The following is an 18,803-nucleotide window of genomic DNA, read 5'->3' as shown; positions in this document are numbered from 1 at the left end:
GCTCCACCCCATTTCCGTCGTTATGGAAACATTCTCTATTTTCACGTGTGGCTGAGAGAAATAGATGTTCATTTTTCATATATTTTTCAATATTACATGATATTACTAGCCAATCGGAAGGGCCCTTACGAATACAACCAATTACAAAATAGGATATTTAGAATGATTTGTAAGCCACCCGACCTCGAGATTAGTTCAATCTACCAATCAAGAGAGAAGTTATAAGTTCAATTAAATATAACCAAAGACAAGGCACAATTTATAGAATGGTTCTGACTGTGTAGGCCTACAGGAGAAAGTAGGGGGAGCCTACAGCCCCGCAAGAATGTTAGATCGCTGGAAAAACAGTAGCGTGACTATGACATTCTATCGGTAATAAACTCCTGTAAATCAAGTGCAGAAATTCAAGTCCAGGGGTTGTTTACCCATTCCTGGCATACTGTCAGAAACATAATTAGTTCTATTCAAAAGCCAGTACCTCGTAATAAATTTACAAGTTGAGACTAAATTAATAACCATCCAAATGATCAAGTTAACCAACTCTTCTATTGCTATAGCGCCCCCTTTAGGTCAATGTTTTGCCCAAATCAGCATACCACTACATAATTTTCCCTCTTTTTTGTCTTTAATAACTCGTATGGTTTATAATTCCTTTCATTTCTCTTTGGCATATCCTCATTTTGCTTTATATAATGAATTGGCTTTTTTTTTTAATGCATTCATTACTATATGTTATGTGCTTAGATGATTTTGTAATATCAATTGAATTCAGGGGATAGCTGCATGAACGAGTTCAAAGTAAGATATAGAGATTAGAACTGGAGTTGTTTTGGTAATCAAAATGTGTATGTTTCCTTGTAATTATGTATAGTGTGTCAGTGAATATGCAGAATTGAAATGAAAAAAAACAACATATTTTTTACCCTTTTGAAAGTAGTTTATATCAATTTAACATTTGTATTGAGTAACTTCTTGTGAATGGAAATTTGTTTGGGATTTCTAATGAATATCATTTTTAATCCAGAATGATGTTCTAGGTAGAATTATCTTTGTAAAAAAAAATGTATTCCTATAATTGGTTCTAGGACAATTACAGTCTAGGACAATCACCCAGGTGTGTGTGGTTCGGGGGGGGGGTCACTTATTATGTCTTGTTTTTTGGCATTTGTCTTACGGGATAATTTTCCATGGGGTTATTGGCCTCGGAGGGGGGGGGGGGGTGATTGTCCAGGGGGTAATTGTCCTGATACCCCTCTAATTGTCATTAGATTGTATAAAAATGGACACACTAATTTGCTACGAAATGGTAAGCATGAAACATGATAGAGCATAAAAGATGACAAAAATCAGTATACCTTTGCAAGAATGATTCATTCTTTATAATGTATAAACAATTCCTTGAAGAATAATTTGTAAATGAATTGTTGTAAAATTATCTGTGCAATGGATTGAAAGATAGTTTTGATGTAAATATTAAAAACCAGCTCAAAATTACTTCCTTTATGTGCTAAACCCATTTTCATTTGTGTTTGTTGGTGTTTACGGGATGAATTTGGGAAAAGTGGAGAGTTGAGAGAATAGAAGAGAGAGCTAGAGATAGGGAGTGAATAAGAGCGATTAGTAGAGAGGAGGGGAGATTGGAGGGGGGGGGGGGGGAGAAAGAGATACAAAAGAAATTATGGCCTTTTATTGCATTACAAAATGTATTTACAATTTTAAATATGTAAAACACTTTAACTTGAAAATGTGAGTACAGTGGAGCCTGTGACTTAAAAGTATTGAAAGCAGTAAACAGACGGAAGATTAAGAACTTAAGAGGGATGAAAGTGAAACGGTACGACTTGGAGGGGGGAGGGGGTGAAAGGGCCGGAGAGCGAGGAAAATTGATGATAGGGCGATTTTGTTGCATTTTCAAGCTTTTTAACAAATTAGTTTCTCGGTTTATACCTCGGTAGGGAAATGAAAGAGTAAGAGAGGAGGGAAGAAAGAAAAAGGGTATTACCACGCCTGAGAATTTCCCGATTTTATTTTTTTGTTTTGGTGTTAACATTTTTAGTGTTCTTTTTTAATGATTTTCTTTTTAAGTGGGGTGAAAGGTGAGAGCGAGGAAAAGCTTATTTACCGGTATTGGTTTATAAACCGAGAATACCAACCGACAACAAACCGAGGATCCCAAACTGACCACGTACACAGCCCGATTGTATCTAGTCAGTTCCCCGCAAGGCCAGCATCAATACCGATAGCCAAAATGTACAGCATTTTTGTCTGTTTGTTGGTGGGGGCTTTGGTCATAATAGGCGGATAAATGCGAGAGAGCAAGATAGTCATGTTATGTAGGGAGGGTGCGAGAGGGATGATATCATGTTAGCCCATCCACTCTCCCTTCACATCTCTCTCTCTCGAGTGATTTTAAAAGTTGTCCATTGTTCATCATATCTTTAACAAATCATTACAATGATATAAGTTATCCTAATATTGTGTGAAACAATTTTCTGACTTGCATATAGATCGTTACCAAATACAAAAGGGTAAGTCCATGCTGATTTCAAGTTGGTTTTAATAAAAGCAAAATAAAAGAGACAAACAAATTAGCGAAAGTTGAGCAATTTCCGATTAAAAATAGGAAAGTTATGAATTTTCGAAGCTGTCATAAGTGGAATTAGAATTGGCAAAACTGTGACGTATCTTGCAAGCTTCTATCCAATTTACTTTGTACAAACCATTTCCAGAACTTAAATTTCCTTAGAAATATTTTTTTTCATGCAGGGGTTGTATAAAAAGCATATATATAGGCTGAATGTATGATTGAAAATTTTCTTAAGGGAAATGTGCTTATTCGGAAATTTTTTAGTACAGGGGAAATGGTAGGGGACCTCGCGAGATACTTTACAGAGTTGCCAATTTGTGTTTGATTGAACGCACCTTCAAAAATTCACAACCTTCTTATTTTCAATCAGTTTTTCTCAAAATTTCACTGACCTGTTTCTCTCATCAACTTAATATCAGGTTGGACTTTACCTTTACGGAGTTGTAATGATAACCTCTGTTTCCTTTGTGAAACTGAGCGTTGTCATTCCATTGAATACAGATGCCTAAAATCAGCTTCAAAATGAAATCAATAGCAGCATACAATTTCTTGTTTGAACTGACAAAAAGTTCAAAAATTACATATTTAGTCAACAATTGTTTGTTAGAAACACTGCACAACAGCTCTCTCTTTATCCCGTCTATCTGTCTTTCTCTCTGTCTCTCCCTCTCTCTTTCTTTTTATCGTTCTCTCTTGTATTGCTTATTACACACACACACATACACACACTCAGGCGCGGATCCAGGGGGGGCCGAGCGGGCCTTGCCCCCCCCCCCGCAAAAAAAAAAAAAAAAAAGAGAGAAGAAAGGAAAAGAAGGGAAAGGGAAAGAGGAGAGAAGGGAAAGAAAGAAGAGGAAGAAAAAAAGAAAAGGGGGAAGAAGGAGATCGGGGGGCCGAAAGGGCCTTGCCCCCAGGCTGTTGACCCCCCCCCCCCCCCAATCAAAAAAATAAGAGAGAAGGAAGGAAAGGGAAAGAAATGACATAATTTCCGAGATTTTTCCTCACTTTTTAGTAAATACGTTTGTATGTGTTTGTTGGAGAATGACAAATTACTAAATTTACAGCCAGGCAAGAAATATGATTCTTGATATTCCTACATGTCAGGCCCGAGGTGGGGCGGGGATTGGGAGCCTCGAGCTCCCTCCCCCCCCCCCCCACTTTTTTGAAAAAGTATATTAAAGAGAAACAAAATAGAATGAGAGCAAGAAAGAAAGAATAGTTAACTGCCAGTGTTAAAAATTAATGAGGCATCTAAATATGCTCATCTGACCGTGATTAAATGCCTAAAACCCCTAAGCTCCGGGGGCTCTGCCCCTGGATTCCACCTAGGACCCTACGGCGGGCCCTTTGATGCTCATCTGACGGTAATTTAATGCCTAAAACCCGTGATTTTTTTGGGCTCTGCCCCAAAGAACCCAAGCCAAATAGTGACCTGCCAGTGTCATAAAATAATAAGGTATACAAAAAAAATGCTCATCTGACCTTAATTAAACGCCTAAAACCCCTGAGCTTCCGAGGCCGGCTCAGCCGCCTCGACCCCACCAGGGGCCCTAAGGCGCCCTAAGGCGGGCCCCTGAATGCTTATCTGACCGCAATTTATTGCCTTAAACCCCTGAGCTTGCGGGGTCGGACAAGGTATCAAATGTGTTTATCTGACCGCAGGCGCGTAGCCAGGGGGGGGGGGGGCGGTCCCCCCAAATCGGAAGAGGACATAGGAAGAAAAAGGAGCAGACAAAGAACACCTTTGAAAAGGATTAAGAGTATAGAGAACGGTACAACGCATCGTCTTCTTTCTCTAATAATTTAAAGAAACGTCAAAGCTTCGCTCAGGAGGGGAGGGGGGGGGGGCAAACTGAATTCAGACAAGGATTAAGAATCGAGAACGGTACAGCGAATCGACTCTTTCTCTCATAATCTTGTGAAACTTCAAAGCTTCCGCGCAAAGCGCGGGAGTGGCGAACCTGAATTGAGACGAGGATTCAGAGGCGAGAACGGTAATACGAATCTTTAATGATTTAATGAAACGTAAAAGCTTCCGCGCTTCGCGCGGGATGGAGGGGAAACTAAATTCCGACGAGGATTATTTTCGAGAACGATACAACAAATCGTCTTCTTTCTCTAATGATTTAATGAAAATAAAAAACTTCCGCGCTTCGCGCGACAGGGGGGAACCTGAATTCAGACGAGGATTGAATCGAGAACTGTACAGCCAATCGTCTTCTTTCTCTCATAACATTATGAAACTTAAAAGCTTGGGGGGGGGGGACCTGAATTCGGACAAGGATTAAGAGTCGAGAACTGTACAACGAATCGTCTTCTTTCGAATGATTTAATGAAACGTCAAAGCTTCCGCGCTTCGCGCGGGATGGAGGGGAAACTAAATTCCGACGATGATTATTTTCGAGAACGATACAACAAATCGTCTTCTTTCTCTAATGATTTAATGAAAATTAAAAACTTCCAGGGGGGAACCTGAATTCAGACGAGGATTAAGAGTCGAGAACTGTACAGCCAATCGTCTTCTTTCTCTCATAACATTATGAAACTTAAAAGCTTCCGCGCTTCGCGCGGGAAGGGTGGGGGGGGGGGGAGGACCTGAATTCGGACAAGGATTAAGAGTCGAGAACAGTACAACGAATCGTGTTCTTTCTCTAATGATTTAATGAAACGCAAAAGCTTCCGCGCTTCGCGCGAGAGGGGGGGGGGGGGGGGGGACCTGAATTCAGACGAGGATTCAGAGGCGAGAACGGTAATACGAATCTTTAATGTTACCTTCCGCGCTTCGCGCGGGATGTAGGGGGAACTAAATTCCGACGAGGAATATTTTCGAGAACGGTATAACGAATCGTCTTCTTTCTCTAATGATTTAATGAATCGTAAAAGCTTCCACGCTTCGCGCGGAAGGGGGAAAACTGATTTCAGACGAGGATTAGTGTCGAAAACGGTACAACGAATCGTCTTCTTTCTCTAATGATTAAAGGAAACTTAAAAAGCTTCCGCGCGAAGCGCGGGAGGGGGGGGGAACCTGAACTCAGACGAGGATTAAGAGTCGAGAACTCTCCAAAGAATCGTAATAAATTAATAAATCGTAACATTTTCCGCGCTTCGCGCGGGAGGGGAAAAAACTAAATTCAGACGAGGATTAAGAGTCGAGAACTCTCCAAAGAATCGTAATAATTTAATAAATCGTAAAATTTTCCGCGCTTTGCGCGGGAGGGGAAAAACTAAATTCAGACGAGAATTAGTTTTGAGAAGGGTACAACGAATCGTCTTCCTTCTCTAATAATTTAATGAAACGTCAAAACTTCCGCGTTCGCGGAGGAGGGAGGGAGAAACTCGCCCCTCCCTGCACCGACCCCCCCCCCCCGCATTACGTCACTGTTGGTCGCCATTACGTACCAATATTTGGTTCCCATAATTTCACATTTGGGCCCCCCCCCCTAAGAAATCCTGGATCCGCGCCTGCACACACTCACTTTCAGATATTTAAACGAAATGCACAATGTTATAACAAGTCGAAAGGTAGAACTAACTTTATTTTCTTTTTCCAAACGTTAATTCACAGAAGGGGTACACGAAATTGAAACGTGGTCGTTGTTTCTTGTGTTAACAATGAAATTCTGAAGACGACTTTAAACTGGCTGAAGGAACTCTACTTGATGACGTCATTATCTTCTATAATGGAAAGACTCGTTCGTCACTGATACAAAAATTCAACTGCAAAAGAATACACTATGAATTTCAAATCTTTTCGTATTACATCAATCAATATTGTTTAAGAGTTCATGTGAAGGAGAATGACGTGAAGAAGTGCATGAATGACGAAGAATGTTAGAGGCATGGGTATAAACAGGTAGATGAAAGGTTAAAAAAAAAAGAATACCTATAGCGATGGGGTGGGGTATATGGGAGCGGATTGGATGATCTCCTTTCACTTTACCCCTACCTTGTTCATTGTATTTTATTTTATTTTCTCATTGATTTCTCACAATTCGGTGAGGGGGGGGGGACACACGGCCCGTAGCCCCTTAGTTTCGTAGTAGGTCCATTGTCAGAGTGCCGTTTTAATGTCTAAAACCTATCATAACCGGTACGATAATAAGACGTTTGTAATGAATGAAGGCAGAGAACTTTCTTGCTACGAGTTCCCTGGGGGGGGGGGGGGGGTGCCTGAAGGACGATGTAGCGGTTGTCGTTGCAGAAATAATTACATTGTATACCTATTAGCAAATCCACGACTGCAATCGACAAATTCCAAATAAAGGGTCCTTTGTTTCACCCAACTCGGCAAACATGTGGACTTATTTTGGTGGGAGGGGGGGGGGGGGGGGCTGGCTCTTATTAAATTTGTTTTTCCTGCTTGTACATGTCACTAATTAATCCAACATGTTATTGGTCTAAATGCCTTTTAGTGTTAAGTTAGCACACAACTTCATCTAGGGAACAATTATTTAGGAAATCTTATTGGACTACATGTAGTTTTCATTTAAAAAAACACCACAAATAATGGAAAGAAAGACTCCCGGTAAAGCCACAGCGTAAGTGATTTTACATAGCAGTCTCTGGCCTTTTCTTGAGCCATGCAGCGATCTTTGGTTCAGCTTTCATGCGGTCAGAGAACTCCTTCAAAGCTGGATACATGGCTGCTAGGGGTGGCATGCTTCCGAAAATTGTCTCCGCCATGTTAAAGACCGTGATATCAGCAATGGTCATCTGGATCGAGATAGAAATCGGGTAGAAGTGAAAACGATTAAAGAGAAAACCAACCTTAAATTGACTCGGTAATATATTGCCTCAGATTCTGAAACAAAATTCTGGATTTAGCTCATGCTGCAATCATAATTTTAAACCTTTAGGTCAGTCAGAAATCATGACTTTTACAAGCCGACCGCCTGTCTGATTATCAAGATATTTATGATTGGAAATCGAAATTCTATTTTTCGTTTTCCTAACGGTTTTATAACACTACAGTCTATCGGGGAAAATGAGTATGGTAAAACCGGTCACTCCAGGATTTTTACTTTTTTGAGGCATTTCATGATCATTTGGATCAATAGGGTTACAATATTATATTATATCACAGACAATGATAGCACGTAGGGCCGTGCATCTCAGATATAACATTGACGATTGAGTTCTGGGAGAGGTGAAAGCTAAACAAAAATGTGTGTGCTTTTTACATTCTTTATAATTATGATTGTTATTGTGGAAGTGTATATCAGAAAACAGGTCCACTGAAAAGTATGCCTCCATAATTATTCAAAACATGACAATTAATAGCTTTAGGTTGGGGACCTGCACAACTCTCATGTCACATATTTGTGAAGCCCTATACGGTATACACATTTCTGTGTACAGGACATATCTTTGACTGCTATGAGAGGCATCGCTGTTTCTATTGGCTCAAGGGGACCTTGCATCCTGATATGACCCCGAGGCGCGTCGGACTGCCCAGAGAGCCAGTACAGAAACAGCTATGCTTCGAATATTAAAGGTAATACAAGTTTTGGTATTGGATCATGAATTTGGTTCAAATGAACATATTGGATACATATGCGATCCTACAGTATTCAGTGATCGTTGTCGCGGTTGCAATCGAGTCTAAAGTTATTAAATTGTAAATAATAGACTATTTATGTTGTAAAGCTCCCTCTCAAGGTCAAGATATTAATAAAGCTATAAAACAATGTTTCTTGACTAAAATCAACCGATTAGCTATTCCCGTTTGGAATTTATATATCACAACTACATATCCTGAGATTTTCATGGTCGCAGCGACCGTAGGCGCGATTTGAAATTCATCAAAATTTACCGGGAGCACCAGTACATTTTTATGTTCAATTTTCTCTATAGCAGAAGTGTTTTAGGGGCTAAATTTTCTAGTGCTTATAATACATCCACAGGGGCATCCAAATATATCAAAATTGCAAAAAATCACTATCCACCCAATTTTCAAATTTCCAAAACTTTATATTACCTTTAAAGCAGTCGATATATCTTTTATAAACCGAATTCACAACAAAATCTACAAAGAATTCTTACCTTATCCATTTCTTGAGTAAAGACTGGTTAAAACCTGACAGAATATCTGAGACAAGTACTGTCTGTAAATCTTTGCTGGAAAGTTGCCTGAATGTTACGATTATTCGGGAATCGCAGACAAAAAGCACTATATGGTATCCGCGCTCGCCAAAAGAAACGTTTTACACGTAAACCATTGGGGGCAACGGGCATCTGAAAAAAAAAACTATTGACCGATAGGCTGGAATGGCTAAAATCACGACTCCAATTTTGACCAATCAGATGATTAGACTTATTCAACATACTAAAGAGAGGTAAATAATGTCATTTATCACTATAACTAGACATGATGAAAGAATGAGGACTCCTGAACCAACCTTGTCGCCGACGAAGAAGCCCTTTCCACCACTGTTCTTCTTCAGAGCATCGCACATAGCGGTCAGGATGGTTTTAGAGTCCTTCTCAACAAAACTCTTTCCTAGCTCAGCCTGAATATTGATAAATGATGGAAATATAAACGTTATTAAAAAGCATGATTATTCCATCATTACTCTGCGTGAATACAGGGTATACGAAATTTTACACTTATTTTCTTACTTCGTTTTCTTTCTCTAGTCAACAACAAAAACAACATCAACAAAATCAAATCCAGTTTTAAGTCGTTTCTTCAGTAAAAGTAGAAATAGAAACATGAATTACTAAATGTTATTATTCGTCTTGCAAGACTCACAAGTATTGATTTTGTCATGATCGGCATATGTCAAAAACCACTATACTAGAATTCTTTTAAATTAGAATGGTACGTATTTAATCTTTACTTTTCGTACTTCTCCATTTGTAATAATATTTTGATGTTTATCTTTAAAAGATCCTATAGGGCTTAACATCCTCCATAGAAGAGAGTTTTTTTATTTTCTTATTTTATAAATTAATCAATTTTCGCTCTTTAACTTGGCAACGGTTAATGTTTTGTCCACTCCTTCATAGTTTGTAAAAATTAATTTAGGAAATTGTTTATCCGATGTGAAAGAAAATTGCAAATTTGTTAACGAAAATTGTGATTTTATATTCCACACCGCGTTGCCAATTTAGAGATGATTCGTTACAATAAAATCGCTCTTATTCGAGAACGGCACAATCTACTACATTGGATTTGGAAGAAGAAATCTATTGTTGTGATTTTCGCTCTTTCTGATCACGTATAAAGTATAATTACTAGCAAATCTGGACCAAAAGATAATGCAAAAACGTCACTAAAAGTTGGTTAACCTCACTATACAATCTTCTTTCTATTTAAAAAATTCCTAGGCACCATAGGAACTAGTGTTTGAACAATCTACAGATTATATCAAACCACTTCCGAAAGTCCTATGAGTCCAAGGGACTATTTACACAGGATATCACTTTATTGCTATCATTCAGGTGAACTTCACATTATTTTCGTCTGTAGAAATCGTATTCATAACCTGGGCCCCGAATTATAAAGAGTTGCGATTGATTCAAATCAATCGCAAGTCCTTCAATCAATCGCAAGTTTGCCGTCTCTTATCTCTTATGTTCATAATTAAGATTAATCACAACTGTTTATAAGACGATGCCAAGGTGTCTAATAATATTTGTCCCCGTTGGAGTTATTGGCGAGATCTAAAGAGAATGGATAGATCTGTGAAATCTCTTCCGAGCAGAGAGATGCCATTTTCCATCGAAAGACTAATGTATGCACACGTTCATTTTTAGGAATTATTGTCAAATTGTCAGAGGTTTCCATTATGTAGGCCTATCTCAAAAGATTAGAAGCACGAAACGTAACTTAATGTGAATTTCTGGCCCGCCTGGTCGAGGTATTTACAAACTCCTTTAATATATATTGAACTGCTCATAAAAGAATCTTTACAACATTTTCAAAGTGACATTTGTCAAAGCACGATTGCACACACGGTGTCCTTTTGATTGCGTTATTACCCGCGCTTCTCAAGTCTGTAAAGGAAATATCACAAACGTCAGTACTTCAAAGTGATGTTTGCAATGTTCATTTTGCATTCATATACGTTGTACGTGTCTCTTTCGCACGACCCTTAAAAAAACGCGCTACTCGTTGACGCAGTCCTACGCCAATCAACTGACGCCTCGTGTGCAAAGGCCAATATGCGTCTTAAAGCCCCACTGCACAAGTTTGGCCAGGAGGGATGAAACCTCCCTGCACGGTCACTGACAGGTGTTTTTTCCATCAAATTAGCTCTCAATTTACATAAGAAAAAGAGGATCACGGGGGACAAATGGTCACCGATTAGGCATTGTTTGCTATATAGATGGCGCAAGTAGCTATAAGTAGCGCAGAGGGGCTTAACAGAATTGCAAAGGTAATTAATTAACAATGTGATTGTGAGCACTTACCTTCTTTGCATCGTCTTTCTCGAAGAACATCTTCATGATATGAGTAAAGATATCTCCGACGCATTCACACACGACATCAATACGTGTAGCTTCTTCTATGTTCTTGCCGTACATGTCTAAAGGATCAATAATCAGACATTATTATTTGGCAGTCATGAAGACACCCGTTATTGGAGGACAATCGATGTTCTCGATAAGAGAGATAATTTCCAGTGTAATTGATCCTTATTCGAGTAATTTTCCTGCAATTGTCTCTCTAGACCGAGTTGCGGTAAATGATAATGGAATTTAAAAATTCAACTTTATTCGTTTTTAATCAAAATATAAACATATTATAAAATTAAAGTTGATAAGTTTTAGCCAATCGTGGGCTTCGAAGTTGAAGAGAACTTTGAGTTCTGGGAAATCTGCACAATAATTTGTGAGCTTTTTCATTCTTTTTAATGTTATTGCGAAATAGTATCATAGTAAAAATGTCCCTGTAAGGGATCGCTCTTCAAATTTTCGAAGATTTGCAAATACCAGCCAAAGGTTAATTATGGAGCAGAACTTTCAGGTCACTGGTCACATATTTGTGTAGTCCCATATATAGCCATTTCCGTGTACAGTGCACGTAACTCTGAGCAAGACTGATCAAATTTTGTATGATTCTCAAACCCCACAGTGTATGTAGTACATGATCAACGTTTCCAATCGCTTCCACAAAGTTTAAACATTATCTTTAAGATGGCTGAATAAATTATTATCATCATCATTTAAATTATTATCATCAATTATTTAAGACATGATGTGATGCTCTTACCGAATGCTCTTGCAAGGTATCTCTCGATGGCGTGGCTCTGTGGGATTGGTGGAAATGGTGTAGCAGTGCCTTTTACGACCAGCACAGGTAACTGACCAAGAGGGGCTTCTGCAGTAAAAAAAATAAATAAATAAAAGCACTGTATGGTATGTCAAATTCAACAAAGATAAAGACACAGTATTAACTAAAGAGAAAATAGTCTGTATTCGACAAAATATGAATCTATTATATTAAATATATTAATTCATCTTTTTTTGTGTACATAGTGAACTATTACATTGTTATATAATTTAATATTTATTTAACATATATTGAACTATTGATATTCTATTGTGAGTCTGTTCAATTAGCACGCCATACTCCTTTTCTTAATTTTATATCACCCCTCTCTGTTTGACTCTCTCTCTCTCTCTCTCTCTTTCTCTCTCAAACACACACGCGCACACCCTCTCACATTTTTTCCCAGTCAGTCTTGCTTATATATATATCTAGTCCAGTACAATTGTTCTTCTTTACACTCTATTATTATTCCTTAATCCTTCATTTTTAGCTTATTCCGTATTTTGTGTTCCTTCTTACTCATGACACACGATTCCAGTCTATACGTACCCCTCTCTTCAATGGTCTCTTTTTTCATTTCTTCTCATTGTTTTATTTTCTTCTCTTTATTCATCATCTTCTTTTCTATTTATTTTTCTTCTTTCATCATCATCATCTTCTTCTTTTCTTCTTCTTTTTCTTCTTCTTCTTCTTCTTCCCTCCCTTTCTATTCTCTCCCTATCTTTCTATCTTTCTTTCCCTGCTCTACATTTTCATTTCTCATAACTGTTCTTGCCTCCTAATTATGTTATGAAAATATAGATATTATATATTTCATAAAGTTTGAATAGGGCGCAGTCTTCGACAGTTGTTACTAGCAGGGAGGAGAGAAAACCATGTCTCACCTCCCCATTTCTAGTATGTAAACTGCGTCTACGTCACAATGTCGACATGCATGTACATAATTATGTGCTCTATCAATAGAGACAGCCAATATACTTGTTCCATGATGTCAATATACATAATCAGGCCTAAAAAAAGAGTTTATTACCCCCTGCAAGCCCAATTTTGTGGTTGCTAGGTCGACTCTAAATTCCTGGACCGAATGGGTATTGGACTAATTGGTTGAGACCACTTGATATTTTACCAAATAGCTGTTGGACTAAATGGAAAATCGGAAATGACGCAAAATATATTAGACCAAATGCCAAAACATATTGATCGAACGAAGTGGCCATTAGGCCAGATGGTTCTCTAGATAAATGGCTATCGGTTTGACAGTTCATTAGACTACATGGTGATCATACGAAATGGTGTTGATTACTACACCATGTAGAATAAATTAGTCACTAGAAACGACATTAGACGTACTGCATGGCTATTGGGCCGAGTGAGATTCGACCAAATGGCAATATCCCCCTGTGCAATACCTATTGTGTCCTTCTCGTGTAAAATTGTCTCAAATTATTAGAAACCTTACCCTGTATTTGCCCTGTATTTGAACAAATAGACGGTCGTGATCCATCACGCATGACAAACAACGCGAAAAATGGACCATTGTCCCCGAGTACACATAGCATACGCCATCACTCTGGTTAATCAAAGAACACGCAGACATGACTGGCAGAAAATATGATTGACATAGCAAATTATCCACGTGTGTGTCTGTGGTCAGTGAGTGACTGTACTTGGGGGGGGGGGGGGGGGGGAGGGGGGGGGGCAGAAAATGCCCCCACTATGAAAATAAGAAAAGGGGCTAATACGGGACCATGGCAGGGACACCGGGACTCCTGCGGGAAAACAAATACTGTTTCGGGAAAAACTTTTGTATCCTATACCCCCCTTCCACCCCCAATGATTTTAAGGAATATCCAATTTTAACGAGCATCTTGAAATAGTTATCTTGTGCATATAGCCCTTGGTGATGCATTTTGTTTTGATTAACATAGATTATTTGGAATCTGTCTTATTTCATTCACTCCTAACATGTCATTTTATATCACTTTTTACCATAGAGCTATATATATAATAAGATACACTGTTGGTCATAATGGTGGAATAATTATTTTTACCCCAATTTATTAAATAATTTTGACAATGATTTATTCCTAATAGATCTAGATAATAGTATACATTCTCAGATTTTATTGAATGACAATTGGGGGAGTGTTTGTTTTGCGTGACTGCTAAAGCATGTGTGTGCTACTATGCTAATCAACGAGGAGACCTACGTCCTTAAGTCATAACTGACAGTAATGGGTTGTAGTGCCTCATAAAAGGGCACTAATATAGCACATCGACACGGTTTTGATCCTGGGGGCCACATCAAAACCGTGTCCATGTGCTATATTAGTGCCCTTTTATGAGGTATTAATCCCCATTACTGTCAGTTATGACTAAAGGACGTAGGTCCCCTAGTTGATTAGCATAGTAGCACACACATGCTTTAGCAGTCACGCAAAACAAACACTCCCCAATTATCAGTCAATAAATCTGAGAATGTATACTATTATCTAGATCTATTAGAAATAAATCATTGTCAAAATCATTCAATAAATTGGGTAAAAATAATTATTCCACCATTATGACCAAGAGTGTATAATAAGTCTTATTTTATAGCTCTATGTCTTTTACGTACCGCATTCCCGCTCGAACATGAGATGATAGATAATGGATTTCCCAACCCTCGGCCCCCCCCCCCTTCCAGCCTTTCATATCCTCCTCACAAACTTTGCCCTCCGGAAATGCCAAGTCGGAACGGTCGGAGTAAAGGTTACTGATCATCAATTATACAGATTCAAGTACAATGCCAATTGAAATTTGCATTAAAGGGAATTAAATCACGGTTGAAGTCTGAGCATGAGCAGATATAGGCCATTGCAGAACAAATTGTAAAATACCCGGAGACGAAATATCATGAACGTAATGAATAATTATCATTATTCATTGATACACAAGCGGTGGAAGTATTCTATTTATGTAGCACCTCCATCGCTGTAGGAGAGATTATTTCAAAATGAACGAAATGAATCTCTTCATGTGGATGTTTGGGGCCTGGCCCCCCCCCCCCCCCACTCCGGGGTCGAAATGACCGCATGCGTGTTACCAAAATGTCCGGTAAAGGGGTACTTTTCGTGCGACAAAGTCCAGCCCGAGAATTGTAGAAAAAGGGGTGTATTTGACTTTTCACCCGGAGATTTCTTTAAAAAGGGGGTGTTTTCCTTTTTTTCTCTCATCTCTTTGGACTTCTTAGAAATTATTCCGAATTTAGGGGGTACATTGAGCATTTTTCCGTATTTAGGGGGGTCTCTAAGGCAGGAAAAGCCCGCGAAAAGCCCGCGATATAGGGGGGTTCGGAAATGTTGGCAGTCCTCAGATAGGGGGTGATTTCAAAAAGAGGGAACGAGCATATGCGTACCCTAAATAACACTGAGTGGGGGGGGGGGGGTTGGGGTCAGTGTAGCAATGTGCTAACCGTGAACTGGTCCAGTCGTTGCACTTCCAAGTATGATACAGTGAACCTGTATACAAAGACCGCTAAAGGAGTCAAGGAAATAGTCTTTACAGGCAGTTGATCTTTTTATAAATCAAAGGTTTCAATAAGAAATCTCTTTGATATTGATACAACATAACATTCAAGAGAACGAAAAAGTATAGTCTTTATAAAGGAGGTTGGTCTATCTACACAGGTGACCCCCGGAGGTGAGCACAGAAACAGGTTTGAATGCACTTACTTGTGACGTCACCCTTGATGGCTTTGAACTCGTCTTGAGTCAGACGAGTATCTTCGTAATCGACCCCGGCTTGGGCGAGGAGAAGACGGGCGATCTCGCCGCGACCGCGGGCGTTGAAATACACGAGCTCGTACGTCGGCATGACGAGGGACTAGATGATGTCGTGTAGGTGCGGAGCGTTGAGAGGACCCTGTTACCTGGATGGCTGGCTGAAGCGGGAGTGAAAACAGTTCGTTGTGCATGTATGCTCTAGCTCAGGCCTTCTCAACTAGTTTATTAGAAGTGCCAAAACGAAAAGAATTTGTAGTTGAAGTGCCACCCTGTAAGGTCGACTGTGCTGCGAGGGAGCGTAGTGACCGGGCCGAAAATGGGTGGGGTCCAGGGGCGAAGCCCTAACAGGGGTAGCAGGGGGCTGAGCCACCTGAAGCTGGTAGATTTAGGGCAGGCCTTCTCAACTAGTTTATTAGAAGTGCCAAAACGAAAAGAATTTGTAGTTGAAGTGCCACCCTGTAAGGTCGACTGTGCTGCGAGGGAGCGTAGTGACCGGGCCGAAAATGGGTGGGGTCCAGGGGCGAAGCCCTAACAGGGGTAGCAGGGGCTGAGCCACCTGAAGCTGGTAGATTTAGGGCTTTCTAAAGGCCCAAATGGGGCATTTTTAGCACCATTTCATTCCACAATATAATCACTCATAATTTCATATTGATGTGAAAAAATTAGTAAAATTCCTGAGTACAATTACACTGGAGGTATATTTATATGTAGTTCTTTTTTTGTGTGCAATAAACACGGGAAATGTCAAAATAAAGTGAAATTAAACAAACAAAAACGAGAGGTTTCCAGATATTGGCAATGTTGAAATATCTCATCGTAAGCTAATTGTTGTTCAGACCTTTTAGATTCGTATAAAATGATGAAAAACGATAAATTCCCCCTTTCTTCCTTTTTGTTAATAAAACAGGGATTCTCTTTTTTTTTCTGTTTTTTGTTTTGTTGTTGCAACAGTCGCGCGCCACTCCGACTAACCGCAAGCGCCACAAGTGGCGCGCGCGCCGCCAGTTGAGAAGGCCTGCTCTAGCTGACTTGTTTGCATTTACGTTATTAGAGATTGGGGGCTGTGACTATAGAGCTCGAGCTTTTCCTTTTGTTAAATCTAGACGGAAAAGAGGTGAGGCATGAGCGGAAAGCAGTGGCGGATCCAGGGATGCCCCCCCCCTGGCGCTCAAGGGGGGGGGGGGGGGGGTGCACATTTTCAAATTGTCGAGGGCCAAAAAAAAAATTTCTCACTACCCCCCACCCCCTCCCACTGAGCGCATTTTCGGCGCGATTTTCAAATTTTCGGGAGAAAAAAAATAGTGCCCCCACCCCTAAGAACTCCTTGATCCGCGCCTGGAGGAAAGAGCGAGCAAAGGGAAGATAGAGAGACAGACAGAGGGAGAGCGGGTGTAAGGGAGACAGAGAAAGAGATACGGAGAGAGAGAGAGAGAGAGAGAGAGAGGGAGAGAGGGAGAGAGGGAATGAAAAGAAAGATTCTAGAGAAAGTAGCATGCTATCACGCCGATCGAGTGGAATACTCAGGCGCGATCGTATGGTTGCCAAGTTACCATTGAATAAACAAAAGATAGATTAAATATATCCTTAATAACATTAATCAAAAATTACTAAAATTTAGCGCTTGAAGGGGCTAAGGAAACAAGAGACCGCTACAGGGCACTTGCGCCCTTTTTAAAGAGCCCCCCCCCTCTCCTCCCCCATGCTCTCTTTCTCTCTCTCTCTCTGTTATTTCCCGTTATTACTCTCCTTCTTTCTCTCTCTCTCTGTTATTTCCCTTTATTACTCTCCTCTCTCTCTCTCTCTCTCTCTGTTATTTCCCTTTATTACTCTCCTCTCTCTCTCTCTCTGTTATTTCCCTGTCTTACCGTCCTTCTCTCTCGATCCCCCCCTCTCTCTCTCTCTCTCTCTCTCTCTCTCTCTCTCTCTCTCTCTCTCTATTATTTCACTTTCCTACCCCCCCCCCCCCTTCTCTCTCTCTTTCTCTCTCTGTTCCTTGTTCCACCCCATTTCTTTCGTTCTGGAAACATCCTCTATTTTCACGTGTGGCTGAGAGAAATAGATATTCATTTTTCATATCGTTTTTATGCGATGTCATCGTTCCATGTCATCTCCTATTAGTCAATGAAATACAAACTTGAAAGTATGACGAAGCAAAACGTGAAGAATGGACTTTACCCTGCATTTGCAAACACGCAATAATAAGTCAATGATATATAAAGTCTGAAGGCCATGCATACACTTGGACGGGAACACTACTCTCACGAAAGCCCTGGCCTTTATGCCTCTGCACACGACGTGGTTCAGTTTACTACAAATACAAACCTGGAAGCAGGGCGAAGCAATTTTACAGAATACCACAAATGTAATTATAATCATACTTTTCCATGCGTTATCTTATCGTCGAGAACTTTTTGTCCCAATTTGATCCGAATGCGTATATAGCCGTTGCGTCATAATTTGGGCAACGATGTTTCCAAATAACCTCATACTATTCAACTAACGAGTTGATCAGATGATAATAATAGGTCCATTTATATTATATAGCGCAGCTACCATATGAATTTACTCTACTGCGCTCATGATAACAAAATTATATTATTAACTGAGCCGCCATTATCAGCATTCATCTGCGCCAGGTGTTCTAGTTCGGAGGAAAAAGAATGCTACCCAGTACCGGGTACCCATTTTACTTCACCCGAGTGGAGAGTGGCAAAAGTAGATGAATATCTTGCCAAAGGACATTAGTGCCGCGGCGGGACTCGAACCGCGAACCATGTGATCCACAGTCTGATGACGTATCCACTATAGACTACGACACCTCATATTCGGGCAGTGAGTAGTCCAGCCTCTGTACCGTTTTCGTTTAGCGCACCCAATCAGCTGATAAAATAACACACCCTCAACGTTGAAAGTAGACCTAGCCATTCCTCTAAATCTGGACCTCGAATACGTGTGGACGGAAATTTGGGGATTGCGCGATAAAAAGAACGAACGGACTGAATCTGGACTAGGCAGTGAGTTGCTCCAAGTACAATTATTAGTCATATCGACGACACTCGACCATAACTCAGTGTCATCTGAAATCGAATATACATAGCCACTTTTACTCATCACTCTGATCATTTCGCCATTTCACAACCGACACTTAAAAATCTGTAAGACGACAATTCTTGTG

The 18,803-nt window shown here is 40.0% G+C and overlaps 1 protein-coding gene across 1 annotated transcript; it reads right to left on the bottom strand.

The window, feature by feature from the left end:
- Window positions 1–6,105: 6,105 nt before the first annotated feature.
- On the bottom strand, window positions 6,106–15,823 carry LOC586571 (S-crystallin SL11). The gene is made up of 5 exons (XM_030979560.1): window positions 15,578–15,823; window positions 11,805–11,912; window positions 11,003–11,118; window positions 8,986–9,096; window positions 6,106–7,300 (listed from the first exon to the last, which is right to left on the bottom strand). The coding sequence occupies exons 1-5, from the start codon at window positions 15,717–15,719 to the stop codon at window positions 7,136–7,138; spliced, it is 642 nt and encodes a 213-aa protein (XP_030835420.1). The 5' UTR covers window positions 15,720–15,823; the 3' UTR covers window positions 6,106–7,135.
- Between the last annotated feature and the right edge of the window lie 2,980 nt (window positions 15,824–18,803).

This window comes from Strongylocentrotus purpuratus, unplaced genomic scaffold (genome assembly GCF_000002235.5).
Source record: "Strongylocentrotus purpuratus isolate Spur 01 unplaced genomic scaffold, Spur_5.0 spur5_scaffold_10, whole genome shotgun sequence".
Taxonomy (NCBI): Eukaryota; Metazoa; Echinodermata; class Echinoidea; order Camarodonta; family Strongylocentrotidae; genus Strongylocentrotus; species Strongylocentrotus purpuratus.
This window is presented reverse-complemented; position numbering and strand designations above follow the sequence as displayed.

Bases quoted from the DNA above. Each gene is read 5' to 3' on its own strand.
- LOC586571 (XM_030979560.1), bottom strand. From the start codon at position 15,719: ATGCCGACGTACGAGCTCGTGTATTTCAACGCCCGCGGTCGCGGCGAG. The intron at 11,913-15,577 runs GTAAGTGCATTC...TTTTTACTGCAG, and splicing joins CATCAAGGGTGACGTCACAA to AAGCCCCTCTTGGTCAGTTA. The intron at 7,301-8,985 runs GTTGGTTCAGGA...ATCTCGATCCAG, and splicing joins GCTTCTTCGTCGGCGACAAG to ATGACCATTGCTGATATCAC.